Source organism: Siniperca chuatsi, linkage group LG1 (assembly GCF_020085105.1).
Source record: "Siniperca chuatsi isolate FFG_IHB_CAS linkage group LG1, ASM2008510v1, whole genome shotgun sequence".
Taxonomy (NCBI): Eukaryota; Metazoa; Chordata; class Actinopteri; order Centrarchiformes; family Sinipercidae; genus Siniperca; species Siniperca chuatsi.
In genome coordinates this window covers 14,314,054-14,333,487 of record NC_058042.1, presented here as the reverse complement: position 1 = coordinate 14,333,487, position 19,434 = coordinate 14,314,054, and the positions used below count along the sequence as shown (strand labels likewise).

General features: G+C 41.3%; 1 protein-coding gene across 7 annotated transcripts; it reads left to right on the top strand.

Annotated features, from left to right (window-relative positions):
- The first annotated feature begins 1,282 nt into the window (after positions 1-1,282).
- On the top strand, positions 1,283-16,393 carry bdnf (brain-derived neurotrophic factor). 7 transcript variants are annotated; one of them, XM_044206462.1, is made up of 3 exons: positions 2,312-2,419; positions 2,922-3,040; positions 15,342-16,393. In XM_044206462.1, exon 3 carries the CDS (start codon positions 15,363-15,365, stop codon positions 16,170-16,172), a length of 810 nt encoding a protein of 269 aa, XP_044062397.1. In that variant the 5' UTR covers positions 2,312-2,419; positions 2,922-3,040; positions 15,342-15,362; the 3' UTR covers positions 16,173-16,393. The 7 variants fall into 7 exon arrangements, with proteins under 7 accessions (XP_044062399.1, XP_044062374.1, XP_044062398.1 ...); XM_044206464.1 differs by lacking the exons at positions 2,312-2,419; positions 2,922-3,040 and adding an exon at positions 1,283-1,484; XM_044206439.1 differs by lacking the exons at positions 2,312-2,419; positions 2,922-3,040 and adding an exon at positions 1,786-2,194.
- Positions 16,394-19,434: the final 3,041 nt, after the last annotated feature.

Here is a 19,434-nt window from a genome sequence, read left to right as displayed (position 1 = left end):
CAGCCCAGGGAATGAAGTGATTGATCTGTGACCTCGGACTCAGCCATAAGATATTGTGGTGAAGGGTGCGGGGGAGGGCATGGATAGTGGAAAAGGGACGAGCATGAGTCAGTAACAGAGTCTGCGAAAAGCTGTGGGAGCAGAGGAAGTGTTAACAACATCACAAGTAGGAGCAAGTCAAGTTACCACGTCAGGAAGCAAAAAGGACTGAGAGTAGGATGATGGTAGAAGCCTGAGAGGTGATGGGACACATACATCCCAGTCATTTAATCATGTGAAGCGAATGAAGGGAATTGTTCATCCACAGCTTGCTGTCCACACCGAGCTGATATGTGTTACCTCTCTCTTTACGTCACTACCTTTTATTAGTAGCCTGTAATGAGTAGCCACTGTGTGAAAAACCTACATTTAGAGAGGAGTGAGTTCAAGGATAATCAGCTATGTGTGACTCTCAAGTTCAGCACTTGTTGCCTGTGTAGTACATGAAAAAGTGCATCTTTCTTGGAAGATAAAAATTGTAATTTTAAAAAAAGATTCTAATTTTATCTGATTATGCCATCTTGTGTCTTTGAGACAGAAATGTATTGACTGCAAAGAAAATAAGTTTTGTTTTTTTTGGTCACTGCCTCTACAAGCAAGATGACAGAGTACATGCGTAGTCAGACCAAATTAGAATCAACTATATTTGCCAAGAAAAGACTTTTGAATGTGTCAGAAGTTTTGGTGGTACAATATTGACAAGTGTCACTGACAACATAGAAAACTATTACATCTTTTTTTCTCTCTCCAAAGTCATAAAACTGCAGATTAGATTCAAGTCAGCGCATGTTTTACTACATGTATGATGAAGCAAGGGATAGTGCTGCCCCCCTGTTAACCCATGATTCACGTGGAGGGGCAAACTGTGTGCCCGAGCAGCAAGTCTGAATGGCATCGAGTTACCTAAAACACTTTGATGAGCAGCTTTTCTGTTTTGTGAGAGAAGTCCATGGGTTTGTCAGATTGGTGCTATTGTCTCTTTGCGGACGCTCGCCTACAGGTTCCAATAACGCGCCACCCATGCGGCGTGATTTACATAAACTATGACAAAAAAAGTAATTTATACCACAAGAATGACACTTTTCTTACAAACACTCTAGAAAGTTTTGGGATGCTGGCAAAGAGTCAGGCTAATATCACCTATTACTCATGTTACTTCGTACATTTGGGGCTTCACTTGCAAGCACAGCGCTTCGTCACTGCATAACAATCAGATGGCTGAGTGTTGGCAGTGCAACTGATGGAATTTTACTGAAAACAGATTTCGCCTTTGAACTTCCAGATATTCTTGATCGAAAAGTACCACTCCTGGCTTTAAACGCTCCGATCGCTTCCCCCAGTGTAATTACGCTTCTGGAGGACGTGGATTAACTTTTTGATTTGATTTCTCTTATATCTGTCCGAAGAAAAGAAAAAACCGCAACACTTTAACAGAATTTAACAATGTAAGTATATCTGAGAGTGTTTGGTCCAGTAAAAAAAAAAAAGAAAGAAAAAAGCAGAGGGGGGGTTTCTTTTTGAGCAGCAACAAGTTCCTCAAGAACTTGACAGGCAGACACAGGGGCGCTATTAATGTGATATTTGTTTGGTAAACCCGACCTGGCTCTGCATCTTCAGTGTTAGAAAAATCGAAATGGCCAGTTGTGCGTATGCGTAATAGGCCTATGGCCCTTCGCCAAAGAGGGAGTTAACAGTCTATAACACAAACACGTGAATATGGATATGTCTCAGAAGTTTTATGTCATTGTTGCTCGATGCCGATTTCCAGATTTGAGGCAGTGAACGAGCGGATCAGTCAGGAACTAGTATCCCCATAAACTTGGATTGCCGTCGCTTATTTCAATCACGTAAGACCCCTAATGGCGTTGTCCGGGCGAGGGTGTTACGTATATCTGTACAAGCTTTTCTGACAACCCAGGCTTGTTGATATTTGTCTTTACTGTAGAGCCACCAAGGTGTTGCCTAAGAGAGTTTAAGCACGCCGATATTGCAAAGGGTTATTAGATTCATAAGTCAGCGAAGTGGTGGGCGATCTACTGAGCACAGCAGAAGTTCTCATATGATGACTTCAAACAAGACACATTACCTACCAGCATCTGTTGGAGTGAGTGGATATTAAGACACTTCTATCTCCAGGACAGCGTAGGGGAAAATGGTAAGTAGCAATGGAAACACACAGCATATAAAGGATGATTACCAGTAAATAGTCGTGCTTGCTATTTAGTCTGGCAACGCATTGCTGGAAGGGTTGGACTCAGTGGCTACTTGAGAAACTCAGTATCGAGACCCATGTCTGATGAGGCTGATGTTGACAAAGCTTGTGTGAAAAAAAGATTGTGTGGCATTTCTCGGCTCAGGATATGCCGGTACAGTGAGAGAGGTAAGGAAATATTGCGTTGTGTCTGCGCGCAATGTGTGGATGTAGGCTGTGTTGGAGGGCTGTGTGTGTTGGCAGTTAGGGCTTTATATTTTATGCATGTATGTATGTTCTTTTTGTGCGGTGTCCATGTTTAAAAAAAAAAGCAACATGTGCCACTTACCTGTGACACTTGCCATAAGCATGACATTAAGAACAATAGGGCTCAGTATCAGCGGTAGCAGCTGTAATTTGGCGTGAGAGTGGAGCCTTTTCTGAGGCGACTGTAACAGTGAATTGAACCGGCGTTTGTGATATAGGTGCTGTTATCTGGAAGGAAATGTCCGACCAACATGTGATCAAATATTAACAGGACTGGTTTGGCAAGAGGGGGGGAAATACACGTGACAAGACGCGGGGAAGCAGCAGAGTAAAAAAGCAGTTTAAAGTGGGGACTCACATATACAAAAGTATATAGATATTTTCTTGGCCCCTCATAGTTACCCTGGCTGTGTTATGCTTTCAGCACGTTGGACAGAGGCACCGGAGTCGTGCATGGACTAAAACGCCGAGTGGACGCCAACTATCTTTCTCTCTTTTCCCAGCCCCCCTTTGCCAAACCTGGGATTGTTTTTTCAACTTTTGGTAAGCTTATTCTGAGGGAACCTGTGGTCTGTAAACGGAAAATAAACGGGATTCTAAAGAGAGAGAAAAAAGCAATAAAAAAAGGAACAAGAAAAAGCGCTTGCCGTTAAAAAAAAGCGTGTGCTTTAAGATGTGTTTTTGTAGAGCATTGTGAAAGTTGAAATGTTAGCTCGTCTGGTCTTTTGCACACCACATTCTCTGTACCTATAAGCCCCCCCACACTGCGTTAAACTTTGGGACATGCAAGTCTTGGTCGCGGAGATCTAACCACGCACATAGTGGTTGTCAGCCCTTGTAAAGGTAAGAGCACAATCCATTGTTTTCATGTCACTCTTTTGTTCCTGTCGTCTTTACGGGCTTCTGGCTTTTCTCAAATGAACTTCGGCTTAAAACTACAGCATGCAGCCTTCGCCTTGGCAGTGTGTTCATTGTGGGTATCAGTGACCGAAATAACTCCGAAATGAAATCCGATCCAGGTGACCAATATCTCGTTTTTCTACAGTTGAAGTTATATTTATGGGTGCGTGCACATTCGTATAGGCTTTAGGTCATGTGAAACGTTTAAATTGGGACTCGTTTCTGTGCTTGAGATTTTTTAAAACAGAGCTTTTTGAAGCGTTTCTGGAGTTTCCGAACACCGCCTGCTGCAACATAATTTGCGTAATCGTTGCGTTGTGCCTAATCATGCTCCCAATATGGGACTTAAGACGCTGCAGTGATCCTTCCAGCCTGCACGAACCGGAGTACTGATGCTGGTGCATATCATAAAATTGTCTGGAATGCCTCAGTCTTTCATCTATCTATCTATCTATCTATCTATCTATCTATCTATCTATCTATCTATCTATCTATCTATCTATCTATCTATCTATCTATCTATCTATCTATCTATCTATCTATCTATCTATCTGTCTGTCTGTCTGTCTGTCTGTCTGTCTGTCTGTCTGTCTGTCTGTCTATCTATCTATCTATCTATCTATCTATGTGTGCTTATTTTTCTTGTTTGGTCTGCTGCATTCATGTTTTGTCTTGATGTCAAACCCTCTGGATTTTGTTATCGACCAAAAATAGCCCTACTCTTTACCCCTCCACCACCCCCTCCCTCCCTCCATCGCCCCCTCCCGTCATCGCCATCAAATCACTTGTGTTTTTACTACGACCGCTCCACGGTTTCATTCATAAGGTGCTTTTCACTTCACCTGCTACCCTACCCCCTCTTTTGTCCGTACACGGCTCTGTGTCGACCTGTCAAACTACAGGCTACGGATGAATAATGGAAAAAGAAAAAAAAGATGAATTAATTCTTAATCGCCTTGACTCGTGTGATTTTGCCGGGTTTGCCAAAGCAAATCTCCTTTACTGTATACAAATTGTTCTATTATTCCTGTGTAAAATTACAATAAATATGGGCGTGGTCAAAGTGCATACACTGACAGATGTTATGGTTGAATGTGATGGAGACAGATAAGATGGCTTGATATGCAATTGTTCGGGAGGCATCGATTTTTCTTTCTTTCTTTCTTTCAAATGACGGCACGTGTAAAATCTATCACGTGAGGCTGTTAGATTTAGATGATCATCACACCAAACTGCTCTGGGATTTTAATTCTCTGCTCTCCTGAAGGACTTGTAGCCTAAAAATTCGTCTCGCACCGAAGGAGAAGCGGTGGATATTGTCTATTTCTCTCTCTCTCTCTCTCTCTCTCTCTCTCTCTCTCTCTCTCTCTCTCTCTCTCTCTCTCGTCTTCTTTTTTCCCTCTGGTCAAAGATTTAAGATTTCTGATCCCAGACGAAGCAATTGCATGGCAAAACAACTGCAAGAGAAGAGAAAAGCCCCAACGCCCACTGGCAGTCCTGTATTAATCAGGACTCCGCTTGCAGGCTGCATTTTACAATAAATACATCAAAACGAATGTATCCAGTAAATTCCTAATTGCATTTGAATTATGTGACTTCTCCGCTGGCGTTTTCGGTCATTTTTACCCAGCAATGTAATGCGCGCAGATCGGTTTCTGTAAATTATAGCATATTACTCCTCATTTTATATGACAGTGAAACCAAAATAGATAATGTAAGGCTACTTATTAGGCTGCCCGACATTCATAAAAATGCTCCTTTAATAAAGGTTGCGTCGCAACTATAATAGCCACGTTTCAGGCTTATCAAAACCACAAAACCGTTTATTGCACAAATTATGATCAATCAATAATTAATCTAACGAAACGATAAGCAATTTAGTTTATATAAGATCAGGGAAAATGTGATACTTTAAAGAAATATTTGGCCTTTTATTCACAGATGCCACAAGAGAGTTAGATTTTTTTATTGCAGCATCTTTTCCGGTTGTATTTTGTTTATAAATATAATCTTTTCATTGCATGATGCCTATTTTCTGGCCATGTAGCAGTATTTTTATTTTTATTTTTTCTACTGAGACGTGGGATTATGGTGTGGGCGTGGGCGTGTTGGGTGGAGGAGGAGGGATGAGCGGAGGCGGGTTAGGAGGGGTCTGTGGGGTGGCACGACACACTTTGTATGTATGAAGGTTTTTTTATAGCACTTTTCTGCAATGTACGTCAGCGGATCAGTCCATAAATGGGGCTGCGTGTGTTTGTGTGCGGGCGTGCGTCTGCGTGCGCCTGCAACTGTGTGCGTGCGTCTCCGCGTGTGTTATCTTTACCGAGAATCTCCCTCTCTCTCTCTCTCTCTCTCTCTCTCTCTCTCTCTCTCTCTCTCTCTCTCTCTCTCTCTCTCTCCCTCTGCACTCGCAGCTCTGCAGAGTTGGGGTGGGCGTCAATAACAAACCTGATGGTAGGTTTCATTGCAAAAATCAGATGAAATTCTTTCGGTAGCCCTATTTATTTAACGAAAAAAATAAACAAATGCATTCTGCAGAAATAAGGATTAACATTAATAATATACTGGATTGTTTCATACAGCTAATGGGTTTGCTGCTTTTTTTATAATGTAAATTATGGCCTTTGTGTGTCGTTTTTCCGTTGCGATCAATTCATGCACTTTGTGGGGGCTAAAAGGATTTGCCGAAATCTGGTTTTCAATTAAGGACGTTCAGTTTTCTTTTAATATAAATAATAGGTGTTTCTTTTTAATAAAACTCGATTTCGGATTGTGCTTGCCCACTTTGCCACAACGTTTTCTTTCATGAAATGTATTAACTTGTCTATTTATCCCAGCTGATGGTCTAACATAAATTATAAATAGGCTATTGATTATTTTGGGCTATAGATGGCAGAAATCTCGACTCACGGATAAGCGGGCGTCACGATATATTTAGAGCGAAAATTAATCATCTTAATCATTATGGAAATGTAGGCTACATCGCTCGCCGCCACCACCGCCGCCGCTCCTGCTGCTTTAGTCACCACCACCACCATCATCTTCATCACCAACACCCATATCCAATTAACAGGCTTGTTTAAACAAGTTCTGTCAGGAGGCGAAGCCATGAACCTTATTCCGAACCTTTAATTATCAGTCATTCGTCACAGTGGCTTGTGATTTGACAGCGATGGAGCCCACGATTAAGTTATTAATACACAGTGGATATAGTAAGGCTATTCTGACTGTAAAGACATCTTATGTGTCGGACCACTGCGGGACTATAAGGATTCATGGTGCTGTGTGTGTGTGTGTGTGTGTGTGTGTGTGAGAGAGAGAGAGAGAGGAAATGTTCGATCATGTTCGAGCAAACCATTCAAGTGTCTCTCTCAGCATGTGCACATGCAGCACATCACTGAATCCAAGCAACTTCCCAAAATAATAAAACATATATATTTGTATTTCCTGAATGTCAGACAGACTAAAAGGGAGTCAGGTTCGGACAAACTTATAGGTTGATTTTTGGCATTTTTATTATGGGAAATATCTCATTTCTGTGCCTTAGTTGGTAAAAGATGTATCAGTAGTTGCATGGATATGCGATATTAAACCAAGCAGGAGGCATTTCAACCACTAATTTAGTTTTCTTCAGCCTCATTTGTGTAGCAAACAAATATTTCAGCATTTCCAAGCAATTTTGTGGCTTGATTGTGTTTTCCTTCAGAAGTGAACCATGCAAAGGTTATTGATGCTGTGGTGATATTGGAGGGGGGAGGGGGGTCAGACAGAGACACAGAGGGGCTTAATAGGCTATGGAGTGATTTGCAGTCTGTGCCACTATAGAAATAATGTATCAGCTGTATGAGGATGTGGAGGGAGGAGTTTATATGAAGCTTAGCAGACTGGTCTTCAGTGTTTGCCTGATGGTTACAATAAAGGTTATTGTCATCACAGGAGGGATGACATTAACTCCTCACTCCAGTGTCTGATTATAAAAGGCCTGCACTGAGTTTACCTGTTTACTAGTCTGGAGTTTTCTCAAACTGTTCTCCAGCTCGCCCTTGTCTTGTTTGACGTCATCCAACCTCATTCAAAAAAAAAATGTTTTCTCAGTTGACGTGTTTTTTTCTCTGGGAAAGAATGCAGTTTCACTTTGATCATCGCCTTCCTTTATCCCCAGTGAAAATGACATTTCACAAAATGTCATTTCGTCCGTGTTACACGGCTCCTCTCTCGCAACAAGAAGGCATAATTCTACTTGTTAAGTGAAGCTTTCGGCAGTGCGGACCTGTCAGCATCGTGCTGCATTTGGCAAGAGAAGCCTTGAAAGGTTATACAAGTGTGTCATGTTGTCAGCTCCTGTGGTTGTTTCTTCTTTCTGCTGCACAGACAGGCGAAAAGATTGTCGTTATTGTAAATCCCATGTGTTTAGCCATGAATGGGGTGATTAAAACTCTGTAGACATGTGCCACATGACATGCAAAAGACAAAAGGTTTCATCCCAACACCTCAGATATTTCGAAGTCATCATCACTGGCGCCGCATTGAGAAATCTTAAACCTAAAGACATCTTACACCTCAGTTCCGATGAAACAGGGGTTTAGCAGTTTTCAGGAAGACTCCTGGTTGCCTTATAACAGGCCACTGCTGTCATGCTCCTGTTTGACCCTCGATCGGAGGAGTCAAAAACATCCTAACACTGCTCACAACTCCTTTTTGCTCCCAGCTATTAGACATTTTGTAATTTTCATTCAGAAATTCAGTCCTGAAGGCTTCAGACACACGCAAGCCAAAAGACTTGATACGCCACCTTCAGCTGTGTTGTATTAGCAGAAATGAGAGAGAGACCGTGTTGTTATTTTTGCTCTTCTAATGAGATGGCAAGTGATTTATTTATGAATTACTTGTTTGGAACAGCCCCCTTGTGCACTGTGCTTTTTTTTTTATCCTCTTTGGAGTCATGTCGCTCAGTGATTGCTGATGCAACTCTTTGTCATCCAGAGTTTGCCCTCACCTCCTGTGAGCCTGCGGGGAGGACTATATCTATCTTGGCATGTCCCTGGGTGTGTTGGAGGTGGGAGTGACTCATTAAGCAGGTGTGAGCATCCACTCCCATACTGCTACATGCCAAACAAGAGCTCTCCAGCTCATAAGCTCGTGCAGGGAAGAATCATGATGGCAATATAGCAAACCCATCACAATAAATCTTTGCACTGGACCAGGGCCAAGTCACAAGGATAATGAGCTGCTATTTTCCCATTATGCTCACTCTTGTATTCATCAGAGGTGGAGTTTCCCAACGTCCATCACCCATTGAAAGGTTGTGGCTCCACTGACATTTTTATTCGAATTCTGCGTAATATAAAGGGAATTAATTGTTCCCAGTTTGTTCCCGATGAGGGGCAACAGAGTATCAAGAAGCAAAGCGGTTTCGTTCTCCGAGTAAGATCTGTGTATATAATTTAAACGCGTTTGTTTAGCTGACATTTGCTAATAATAACCTGTGAAAGCTGGTTACTACACTGCAGAGCACTTGCAGGGGAGTCACCCATCTGTTGTGGAGATGGCTCACTTTAAAAGCAAGGAGAAGCAGAATTGTTTTCAATAAGTTCACATCTTTGTTAGCCTCCAGTGCCCGTAACCATCCAAATGTTTTAACACACTTACATTTTACAGTAGCAAAATGATAAGCCTCCTCTCAGCTGATATTCAGGGGTTTATATATAACACAAGTGACTCAAAATTACATGTTATATAGAGTACATTATATGAGAAGATGGTGAGAATCTTCTTGGGCTATATCAAGGATTTAGAAAATAGATTTAGGGAGACTCATACTGTCTAAAATGGATTAAATGGTGTAAAAAAAACGTTCACAAAGATATAATTCAGACTCAAATACCTTTTTTCGCAAAGCTTATTTTGATATAAATGACCTAGCCTCCCCACTATCTGCAGACCAGTGCAAGAAATGCTTATTTTTAATTCTCTGAATAGCCTATCTAATTCTACACAAATAGGCCATCTCTAAATGGCACGCAGTGTATCACGACTTGGTGGAGACGCGCTGTTACGCAAAACCCTTAAAAAAAATACGCCACCTCTTTGCCCTCCGTGAGCAAAATACGAAAGAGGAGAGGCTTCGCTTGCGCTTCCTATATTGCCAGACAGTATGGTTTTGATGCAGGGTGCACGATATGCGGACAAACAAAAGCACATAATGCACGCTGAAAGCGCATTAATAGTTCCGCCTCGGGGCTGTTTAAAAAGGAGTTTGTTGGCGACCAGTCAGCTGCAGGTCACATGTTGCAGCGTCATTGTGTAGTAAAGTTACTGTAGTTGCAAAGAGGCTCCTCATTTCAGCTCCAGAGGTCTCTCATCCCGTGGTGCTGCTGCGGCGTTTCAGCATGCGACAAATTCAGTTTCAGACGATCTCCAAAGGAGCCGTGCAGCCATGGGAGTGCATTACCTCATCCATGCAATTTCCACCATCAATAATTTAATCTATTTGCTCCAAAGCTGAAGAGATATCCTGAAGCTTGTCGGGAGAGTACAGAGAGAAAAATATCGCTTAAGTAAATTACTCAGGGAGTTGTCCAAAACATCCCAGATGACACTACTGTCCTGTTGAATGGTCTGTTTTACGACTGGGCAGTAAAAGGTATGTGTCTGTTTGTTTTTTGATAAGTTTGTTAAAGCACTTTGGCTTTGTTTGATGCTGCTTGAGAAAAAAGACAGAGGTGTAAGTGTGTGTGTGCGTGTGTGTGTGTGTGTGTGTGTGTATGTGGTGTTGAGGGCGGGGGGGTCTAAAAGTAGCTCGATCAAGTCCGGTTATCCTGCGAACAGACAGCGCCGCAGCCCGAGAGGGGATATGTGTAACCTTATCCTCTCGTTCATTAATAAAAAACGGAGTTATTATGTTGATTGGGTTTCCAGTGGAGAGCACGGGCTCTGCAGATGTAATCTCGAGAAAAAAAGACTGTTGTTTCATTATTAGAGCAGCCTGAGCAATGGGACTTGTTATTAGTATTTCTCGTAAGTAACAAAGTGGAAACAAACCAGCGTGCCTCTCCGCACTGGACGGCAACTTTATAGCATAAATAGCTCAATAAACTCTGTGTTCAGGGTGTCTAGTCTATATTTATATGCCTGCGCGGTGGACAAACAAAAAAGAAATCCTGACAGTTTTTGTATTGTTGTTTTGGAGGGGAAAATAAACTTTGATGAACTCATTAAGACTTTATAGGAAACCCGAGACCTGAACGCCCAGCTAGGTCAGCCAACATACACTGTTGGGTCTACTTCTTGGTGTTGTGTACTCGCGCTGAATAACTTCAAATTACTTCGGAGAATGAACGCGGATTAAAATAAAATCCCATTTATAGAGTGGTGGAAAACTGGCCCATATGTGACAGCTTCATGTGAACATATCTTGTCCAAGAACTTGAACACAGCAATAAGCAACGCAAGGCCGGTTAGATGATGGTTTACTGATGAATTAATGATGTACTTTCCAAAAAATGCAAACTTGGGCCAAATTTCTTGTCAGCGTTGCAGAGTTGTGACTAAATAGCATATAAGTGAATTTTATAGCCTTTTTACAATTACGCACAACAAAAACTGGTTGTGCGTCCTGGAAAAAGACGATGCTTTTGGCTGTTCTATCTATCTATCTATCTATCTATCTATCTATCTATCTATCTATCTATCTATCTATCTATCTGTCTGTCTGTCTATCGTGTTTCACAGGAGGGAGGGAAAGAGAGATGAAGGAAGGTGGAGGGAGGGAAAAAGAGAAGGAGCTCTTACTATTTCACGGTCTCACACGCCATCTAGTGTGCAAAGTGTGGAACTTCAACACTGTTTATTTGGAGCTATATGTCTGTTAGTGGTATTTTATGTTAGGTTTCAGAGTTGCTGATTCATGGGTTAAAATGAACTATGGACTTTTTTTTGTTAAGATTCTAATTGGAAACCAAATTTTAGAGTGCATTAACACTGACAAACTAGAGTATGTACCCTCAAATGAGAGTCAGTTATGATTTCACCATGCTGTATATGTTGCTACTGTATTCTTTCAATTGTCCACTGTTGCATGCTGCGTGGGAGGGAAGCAAGGCTCATTTGGATAGCACAGATCACTCAGCAGCTATTTGAATGCCGGGCTTTCTGTGGCAGTGGCCGGGGTTGGCGTGGAGGCCAGGTATAATCCCTTAGTGGTGCTCATCTATTACTAAACGTGCTCTGAAACTGTGTCAGATTGAAAACAGATCTCAAGGAAGCAAGCTTCCACATGTGTCAGCCATTACTGCAGACAACTCTAATTGCCTTTTTTAAGTGCTGCATTGTGGCACACAACACAAGGGGTCCTCCAGTAGAAATGATATCATGCTTGTTTTTTTTTTCAGGCTCAACATTTGGCATTGTGTGCTATATAGATGTTGAACATGACAAAACATGTTGCTAGGTAAAAAGCTCTAACCAACGCGGTTCTTGAGGAATTGAACAAAGGCGGATGCTCACAAGGCAGCAGGAGTAGCGGTGGAGAACAAATGTTGCTGTAGGTCATACGTTTCTATTCAAATGTGGTGGACACATTTCCCTCTTTCATCTCTCCTGTTTGATGTTCATTTTCCCTTCTAACGGTTCCTAAGATATCATGCATGAGGTTCGTGATGATGAAGATGAAGCCATAAAGTGTGCTGACATGTGCAGGGAGGCTGGGGAACATTACTGAATGTGTAATAGTACGAGCCATGCTAGTCCTTTCATGCTTTAGAGAAACTTTTCAGCATCTGTCAAAGGAGGCATTTATCACTTTAATCCCCACCTGGCACAAAGAATAAATGCGAGGGTAAGTTACATATCCCCACCATACAGCCGTGCTCTCAAAGCAGATGAACAGGTGGTCATCTAGAGACGTCAAAGCCAAACACTAGACAGAGTCCACACACTCACCTGCTCCTATTGTTCTGGGTGTTTCATGCTCTAGGTGTGGTGTCGTGAATAAAGGCGTGTTTGAGCAGCGGTTATCGCAGGCTTTATCTTCCTGCACTCCATGTTAAGTGATTTACGTGTTTGGTCAAAGGAACTGTTATACTTGGATGGCCATGACACAGCTGGATTGGTGGGATGTACCTGGATGTAACTGAGATATTATATTTCAAACAATCTAGATAGAAGTAAGGCACTGTTCTCAACCACTTCTTTGTGTTAGGTATTTTCATAACCAAACTGATTGTCACGAAGCTGCTTCAGAGGCTCCACAAAAGTACATTTTATTCCAAACATTCCTCCATATGTAGTTCCTCCCTTGCTTGATTATTCATGCTCATTGTGTTAACTCGCAAGCCGGCTTTTTTAACTGCAAGATCCAGCAGTGCACATAAAATGTTCCTTCACTGGATGTATAAAACAAGAGCAAACCAATCAGTTGTCACATTTAGCCTCTAGTAGATATAAGCCAGAGATTCTCCGCTAGTCCCACAGCAATTAAATGATTCATTGGCTTTATCGCATTTTAACAGGATGTTGATTGAGAGTATAAGCCATATTGATTGTTCTGATGGAAACAGGAAATCACAGAGATAGAAATAAAATCATTTGTTGTTCCCGGTGTGAGGATACCCAGGGGAATGGCTTACAATTGCACACTGTTGAGTGGCATTACCCCCAGCAACCTCCTCCCCTCCATTCTCTCCCCTATGGAGACCTGGAAGAGACGTCATCTGTGGTTGTTATGCTGCGAAATGACGCTGGCACTCTCTCCACCCCCTGCTACTGCAATATTACCCCTGTGGTCTGTTACGGAAGATGCAGCACTCTTCGTCTGCACCATTTCCAGCATGAAGTTTGACGCCTAACAGTAATCAGCCCTCTGCCTTCATTTCCTTCATGTGGAAGTGGAACCATTTGAGTGCAATGCTGATAATAATATCAGCCTAAATGCATCCTACACATAAAGCTCGTGACTGGCCTCAATCCCGTAAACCTACATTATTTTCTGTGCTGGGAAGCCTCACAGAAAATTCTTGTTATTGGAACCAAATCCTTAACAATATTGACAGGTTAATAAGCTTGACTTTTGCATGTTAAATAGGCTTCTATTAGCCATATTCAATGAAAAATAGATAATTAACTCCTTATTCTTGGCTTTGTCCCCATTGTTGTTTTAATTGGTGAAAGGAAAAATACCCCCATCTCCCTGCAAACACATACAAGCCTGCCCCTCCCCATGCCCTCCCTCTAACACACACACTCACACACACTGGAAGAGCACATCACTGAGCTCTGGGAATGAGTGGCTCATTAAGAAGAATGTGATATTCTGAATAGAGACTGTGAGACTCCCAGCACAACTATTTTTAGACGAGATATCTCTATGGCAGTCACCGTGGTGTTGGTTAATTGCAGCCACGGCCCCAGATACCAATTAAGAATGATACAAATGCTTTTAAGGTGGGGTTTTGCTCCTCCCCATACTGTAAAGGTCCTCGTGTCCGTTCTGAGTGGAGGCAGGAGTGTGTTTGCGCGCCGTGTTTTCCTGTATCAAGTTGGGACATGCAGAGTGCAGCCAAAGCCTCGGCCAGGCTATTTTTAAATGAGCCCCTGTGGAAAGCAAGATCTAGATTTTCTTTTCATTATGGTTGCTTTTATATCTCGGGCTGTTGGATGTCCACCAATTCATTGATTTGCTGTGAATCTTAGAGCTTCTCAAAGGTAAGGGATACATATGTTCTCAGGCGATTCGCTGGTTAAGGATGTATGTACAGTATTTCCGCTACCCCTGGCTCCTTATGCCCCCGACAGTGCTTTGCTTATCTTGTGAGTTGCTCTCTGGAGCCTCGAGATTGGTACTTTACAGTGCAGGGAGGATGACACATCTTTCTGTCATTCAGTGTCCTCATGACATCCTGTTAGTTCATCCTTAAGTGCTCTAGCCAGCCACCTGCCAAAAACAAACAGTGTCCCTCAACAAACTCCTGATTCCCGTCCATGACTATAAGGTTTATTATCAGACCTGTCTTACAGCACAGACCAGTTTTTTTTATTTTTTAATAATAATAATAATAATAATACTGCAGCACCAGTGTTTGACACAAACATTTCAGACAGTCAGTGGGGTAATGTCATAGTCAAAAGATAATACATGAGCTCTTCAAACAAACAAAATAAACAGAACCATATCCTTATGTCAACACACGCACAGCCTTTCCAAATTTTGCCAGTTCACAATTGACCCTCACATGGTTGAAGCCCAATATGCATCCACCTGTCAATTTTATTATTAATATATTACAACATCTAACGATTCAGGTATCCACTTGCCCAATAAACATGATGTTTAAGAATATGATAATCCACCAAGTCCTTTATAAAGTTTAAAAAATATGGGGAAGGTGTGAGCTTTCAAAACTGACAAGACAACACAATGATTCGGGTGGTGAGGGATGAGTGACAGGTCTGGCCATTATAAAACTGCACATTCTTTCACGCTCTAGAAATAAACTATACAGTTTAACACACCAGTAAAAAAAAAGGCTCATAAATAATAGCAAGCTTGTAAGGATGTAGTGACATCTATTTGTGTAATCTTATCTTTTGTAATAAGCAATCTCTCTGATGCTCAGCACAGCTTTTGTGCACTGCTGCCAACAAATAAAAATCTAAGCCAGACCTCACATAGGAACAGAATTATTACAGTTTGCAAACAATTTGAAAACACTGATGACACAGCGCCAAGATCAGTTTAATAAAAAACATTTTGTGATTATTCCAAAGCTACTGGCTCCCGTTTTGGCTTGCAAAGAAAGAGTAGAGGGTGTAAATAAGAGGAAAGGCTTACGTGGTGCATGATGGATCAAGAATAAGCTAACTTCATTGAAAATGCTCTTTGACTAACTGTCTTGTTCTCTCTCCCCCCTCCTTCCCTCTTGTTTTCTGTCTTTCTCTCCCCCTCCAGTTCCACCAGGTTAGAAGAGTGATGACCATCCTGTTCCTTACTATGGTTATTTCATACTTCAGTTGCATGAGAGCTGCGCCCCTGAGAGACGCCCCGGGCATGCGGGGCCATCGGACGGAAGGCTACTTGGGCGCTGCTGCGACGGCCGCACGAGGCCATGGGACTCCACAGAGTGGTGGTGGGCCAGGCCAGCGCGGGGAACTGCCCTCACTCACAGACACGTTTGAGCAAGTGATAGAGGAGCTGCTGGAGGTGGAGGGAGAGGCGGCACAGCTGGGACAGGGGGCTGATAAGAGCCAGGGAGGTGGGGGCCCATCCTCTGTGGTCACAACAGAGACCAAGGATGTCGACCTGTACGACTCGCGGGTGATGATCAGCAACCAAGTGCCTTTGGAGCCGCCGTTGCTCTTTCTTCTGGAGGAATACAAAAACTATCTGGATGCCGCTAACATGTCCATGAGGGTGCGGCGACACTCCGATCCCTCACGGCGCGGAGAGCTCAGTGTGTGTGACAGTATTAGCCAGTGGGTGACGGCTGTGGATAAAAAGACGGCAATAGACATGTCTGGGCAGACAGTTACCGTCATGGAAAAGGTCCCTGTCCCCAATGGCCAACTGAAGCAATACTTTTATGAGACCAAATGCAACCCCATGGGGTACACAAAGGAGGGCTGCAGAGGAATAGACAAGCGGCATTATAATTCCCAATGCAGGACAACCCAGTCCTACGTGCGAGCGCTTACCATGGATAGCAAAAAGAAGATTGGCTGGCGGTTTATAAGGATAGACACTTCGTGTGTATGCACATTGACCATTAAAAGAGGGAGATAGTGTATAAAATGTATAGATTTTATTGAAGAGTTTAAAAAAGAGAATAAAGAGAAAATATCTATTTGTATATATACATAACAGGGTAAATTATTCCGTCAAATGAAAATTTTATGGACTGCATGTAAAAAAAGATGAAGTTTATACAGTAAAAGTGATACTACAGTCTATTTATTGAACATATTCATGACCTTGTAAACAATTAAAAAAAATCTGATCAGTCATTTGCGCCCAGTTTAAATTACTATATCACATTCCTCAAGACATTGTGATTTGTTTACGTTGCCAAGAATTAGAAAATGAAGGGAAAAAACAGGCAAGGAATGAGAGGACAGTTCCATCTTCAAAAGCTTGCATGCTGCTTCAATTGTGAATTGAAAAATTCTCCACTTACAAAAAAGGATATGATGCTGACCAAAAAACATTCCGTTTACATATTCAGCAGAAAACAGTTTTCCTCTCAAGTAATTTATCTGTTTACTGTTCTAAACTTCTCAAGGTAATGTTGGAATTACATACTATGTCAAGGTGCTGTTGTCAAAGCTTTGCTGTTTATTTTTATCCCCACCAGAGGACAAGATATATATATATAAAAAAATATATATATATATATATATATATATATATATATATATATATATATATATATAAAATTTATTCATTGACATGTTTCTGGGTTAATATTATTCATTTTGTATGTTGTGAAGTTGTTTGCAATATTAAACTGAAATATTTGAAGAAATAAAAATGACTATAGGCAACTGAAAAACAAAATCAATGTCGATAAAGTTTCAACAGTGCATTTCCAGGCAGGATAAACTTTATTGTACAGACAGGCAGGCACACACATACACACACATGCATGCGCACAAACGCTGCCAAAAACAACCAAATTAAAATCATGAATGACCAGGATGCTTAATAATAGAGAATGTAGGCATTTAAAATTTTACAGGCTGCAAAAAAATCATGGATTTTCAGTAGCAGTCAATGCAATGGGTAATATATAGCAACGGCATTAATGACGGGTGGAGAGAATGTGTATTTTGCAGCTCTTGGTGTTATTTTGAGGAGGGAAAAAGTGGAAAAATGCTCTTAAACCACTTCCTGCTCCCCACCAGCACATTACTGAAACACAAACTTGCTGTATGTCCGTTGATACTTTGGTGTTTACACACAGGTGCTCAGAGATTTACTTTATTGTTACGCCAGCTGCACATGTGATATTTCACAATTACAACAACTTAGCATCACAAGAAAAGCATCTACACATAATAATAATAAACTTTACATACAAGTGTAGACTAGTACAAGTAGGCTATGGTTGCACATGAAGCATGTCTGAGTTTGACAGTGATGGATTCACCCACACTTACACATGTGTACAAGAAAAATATACACCCAACATTTTCTTATTAGTGCATGGTAATCCCATCTTTAAATCTTCTACAAAAGAACAATCATCACAGATTTTATGCAGCTTTACATTCACTGTGATCAGAAGAAAAAGCCATTATAGGTAACTGGTTTGGTATCTGGGTTAAAAGACTACTGCAGCTGCAGCTACATATCAACATTCCCTCCAGCAGATTATAACTCAGTGCATTACATTGTGACAACTCCTTGCTTGCCAAGTCTAGACACCATAGTTTAAGGTCGTAGTCGGACAACTTTTCATCTCAATATCAAGAAACACTTCCAATGTACCCAATATGACAAATTTAAGAAAGTGTAGACACACACACACACACACACACACACACCACACACATATATATATATATTTTAAAAAGCACATACGAAGCTTCACCACATGTGATCCCAACCACATCATTTTACTTCTTCTCCATCAACTTGAAGGTAAGTGTAACCTCTGAAGAGAACCAGATCTGGCATTTTGAGATTTTGGAAAACAAATTGCTGAAAAGAGGAAAAAACAAAGTTCTCTTGGATCCTCCAGAAGAGGCTGATGACGATGCTGAGAGTCTCCACACCACCTCCAAGAAAGATGACAAGCATGCAGTAGTATCTCTCAAATGATCCATTGTCATGAATCTCCAACAAAAGGTACAGAGGTTTCTTGTCTTTGCCACACAAATCAAGTAAGAATTAATATTACTCTAAGTCATTTTATTATTCTACGGGAAGAAAAGCATTTGTTCTGCCTTGCCCTTGAAAGAAAATACACTTTGAGATAGAATTGGAACGATTTAGTAAAATTCAATCAAATGTGTCTGAACACATCCTCAGTATACAGGACCATGAATCAAACCTTCTGCAAAGTATTTTAGACAAGGTTTTTTTATATATATGTTTAATTTCTCAAATATATATTGAATAGAATAGTTTTGTTTAACAAAGCTTAAGAATAGAAATCTGCCATCCACCAATCACACAGTTATTAAAGTAATGGATAAAGTGACTCTGAAATCATCAGTTGTCTTTGAGCCAGGGCCTGCGTTTGCAGAAAAGGCAAGCTCATATTGTCTTTTGTGATCATAAATCATACATGTGAATATATCTTACAGTATGATGTAGCATTTCTTTGACCTAGAGCTGTGGCTGAAGCTTAAAGACAAAATCAGCTTTACATTTTTATACATACAATGTGCCTATTGTATTGAAAAAAGGACAGAAATTGCTGTTGCTCCACTAAATGTGGGTCCTACTTTAAAGTGTGTTGTGCCTCTGGCCACGCCCCAATCAGTGATGTCACAGCAGGTGTATCATCACCAACTGGGGGGTGGTCAGAAGTGAATCATGCTTGAAAGTTTCAGCCCACAGAGAGCAGTGCAGCAGCAGTTTCCTGCAGACTTATGTGCTGCAGTCGACCAGTAGAGAGCAGTACAGAGACCGTTCCTCCCAGGTGTCAGCAAAAAGCCAAAGAAGCTTCTGGCTTCCCTTGTCACCAATACACAGGACGTTATGTAATAATCTATATTTAATGTTGAACCTGAGTCACAGTAGTATCCAACATCTGGAGTGGGAATCAACTCAAGAAATTCTACATGCATCAAGGCACTAAAGGTGTAAGAAGGAAAGATCCTCAAGAATAGAAATAGCTTCCACAAGGCCTACACTAAGCCATGGGTGATATTGTGATATATTGATAAGTGTAACATATTAAATAGTGGTATATGTACAATGGATGATGTATTACATAAATACTTAATATTATAATAATTACTTCAGTGTTCGTTCGCAAACATCCAGTAACTATGGAAAAGAACGTGATGAGTTCTGTGGCTCCTCCACTTTACGAGGA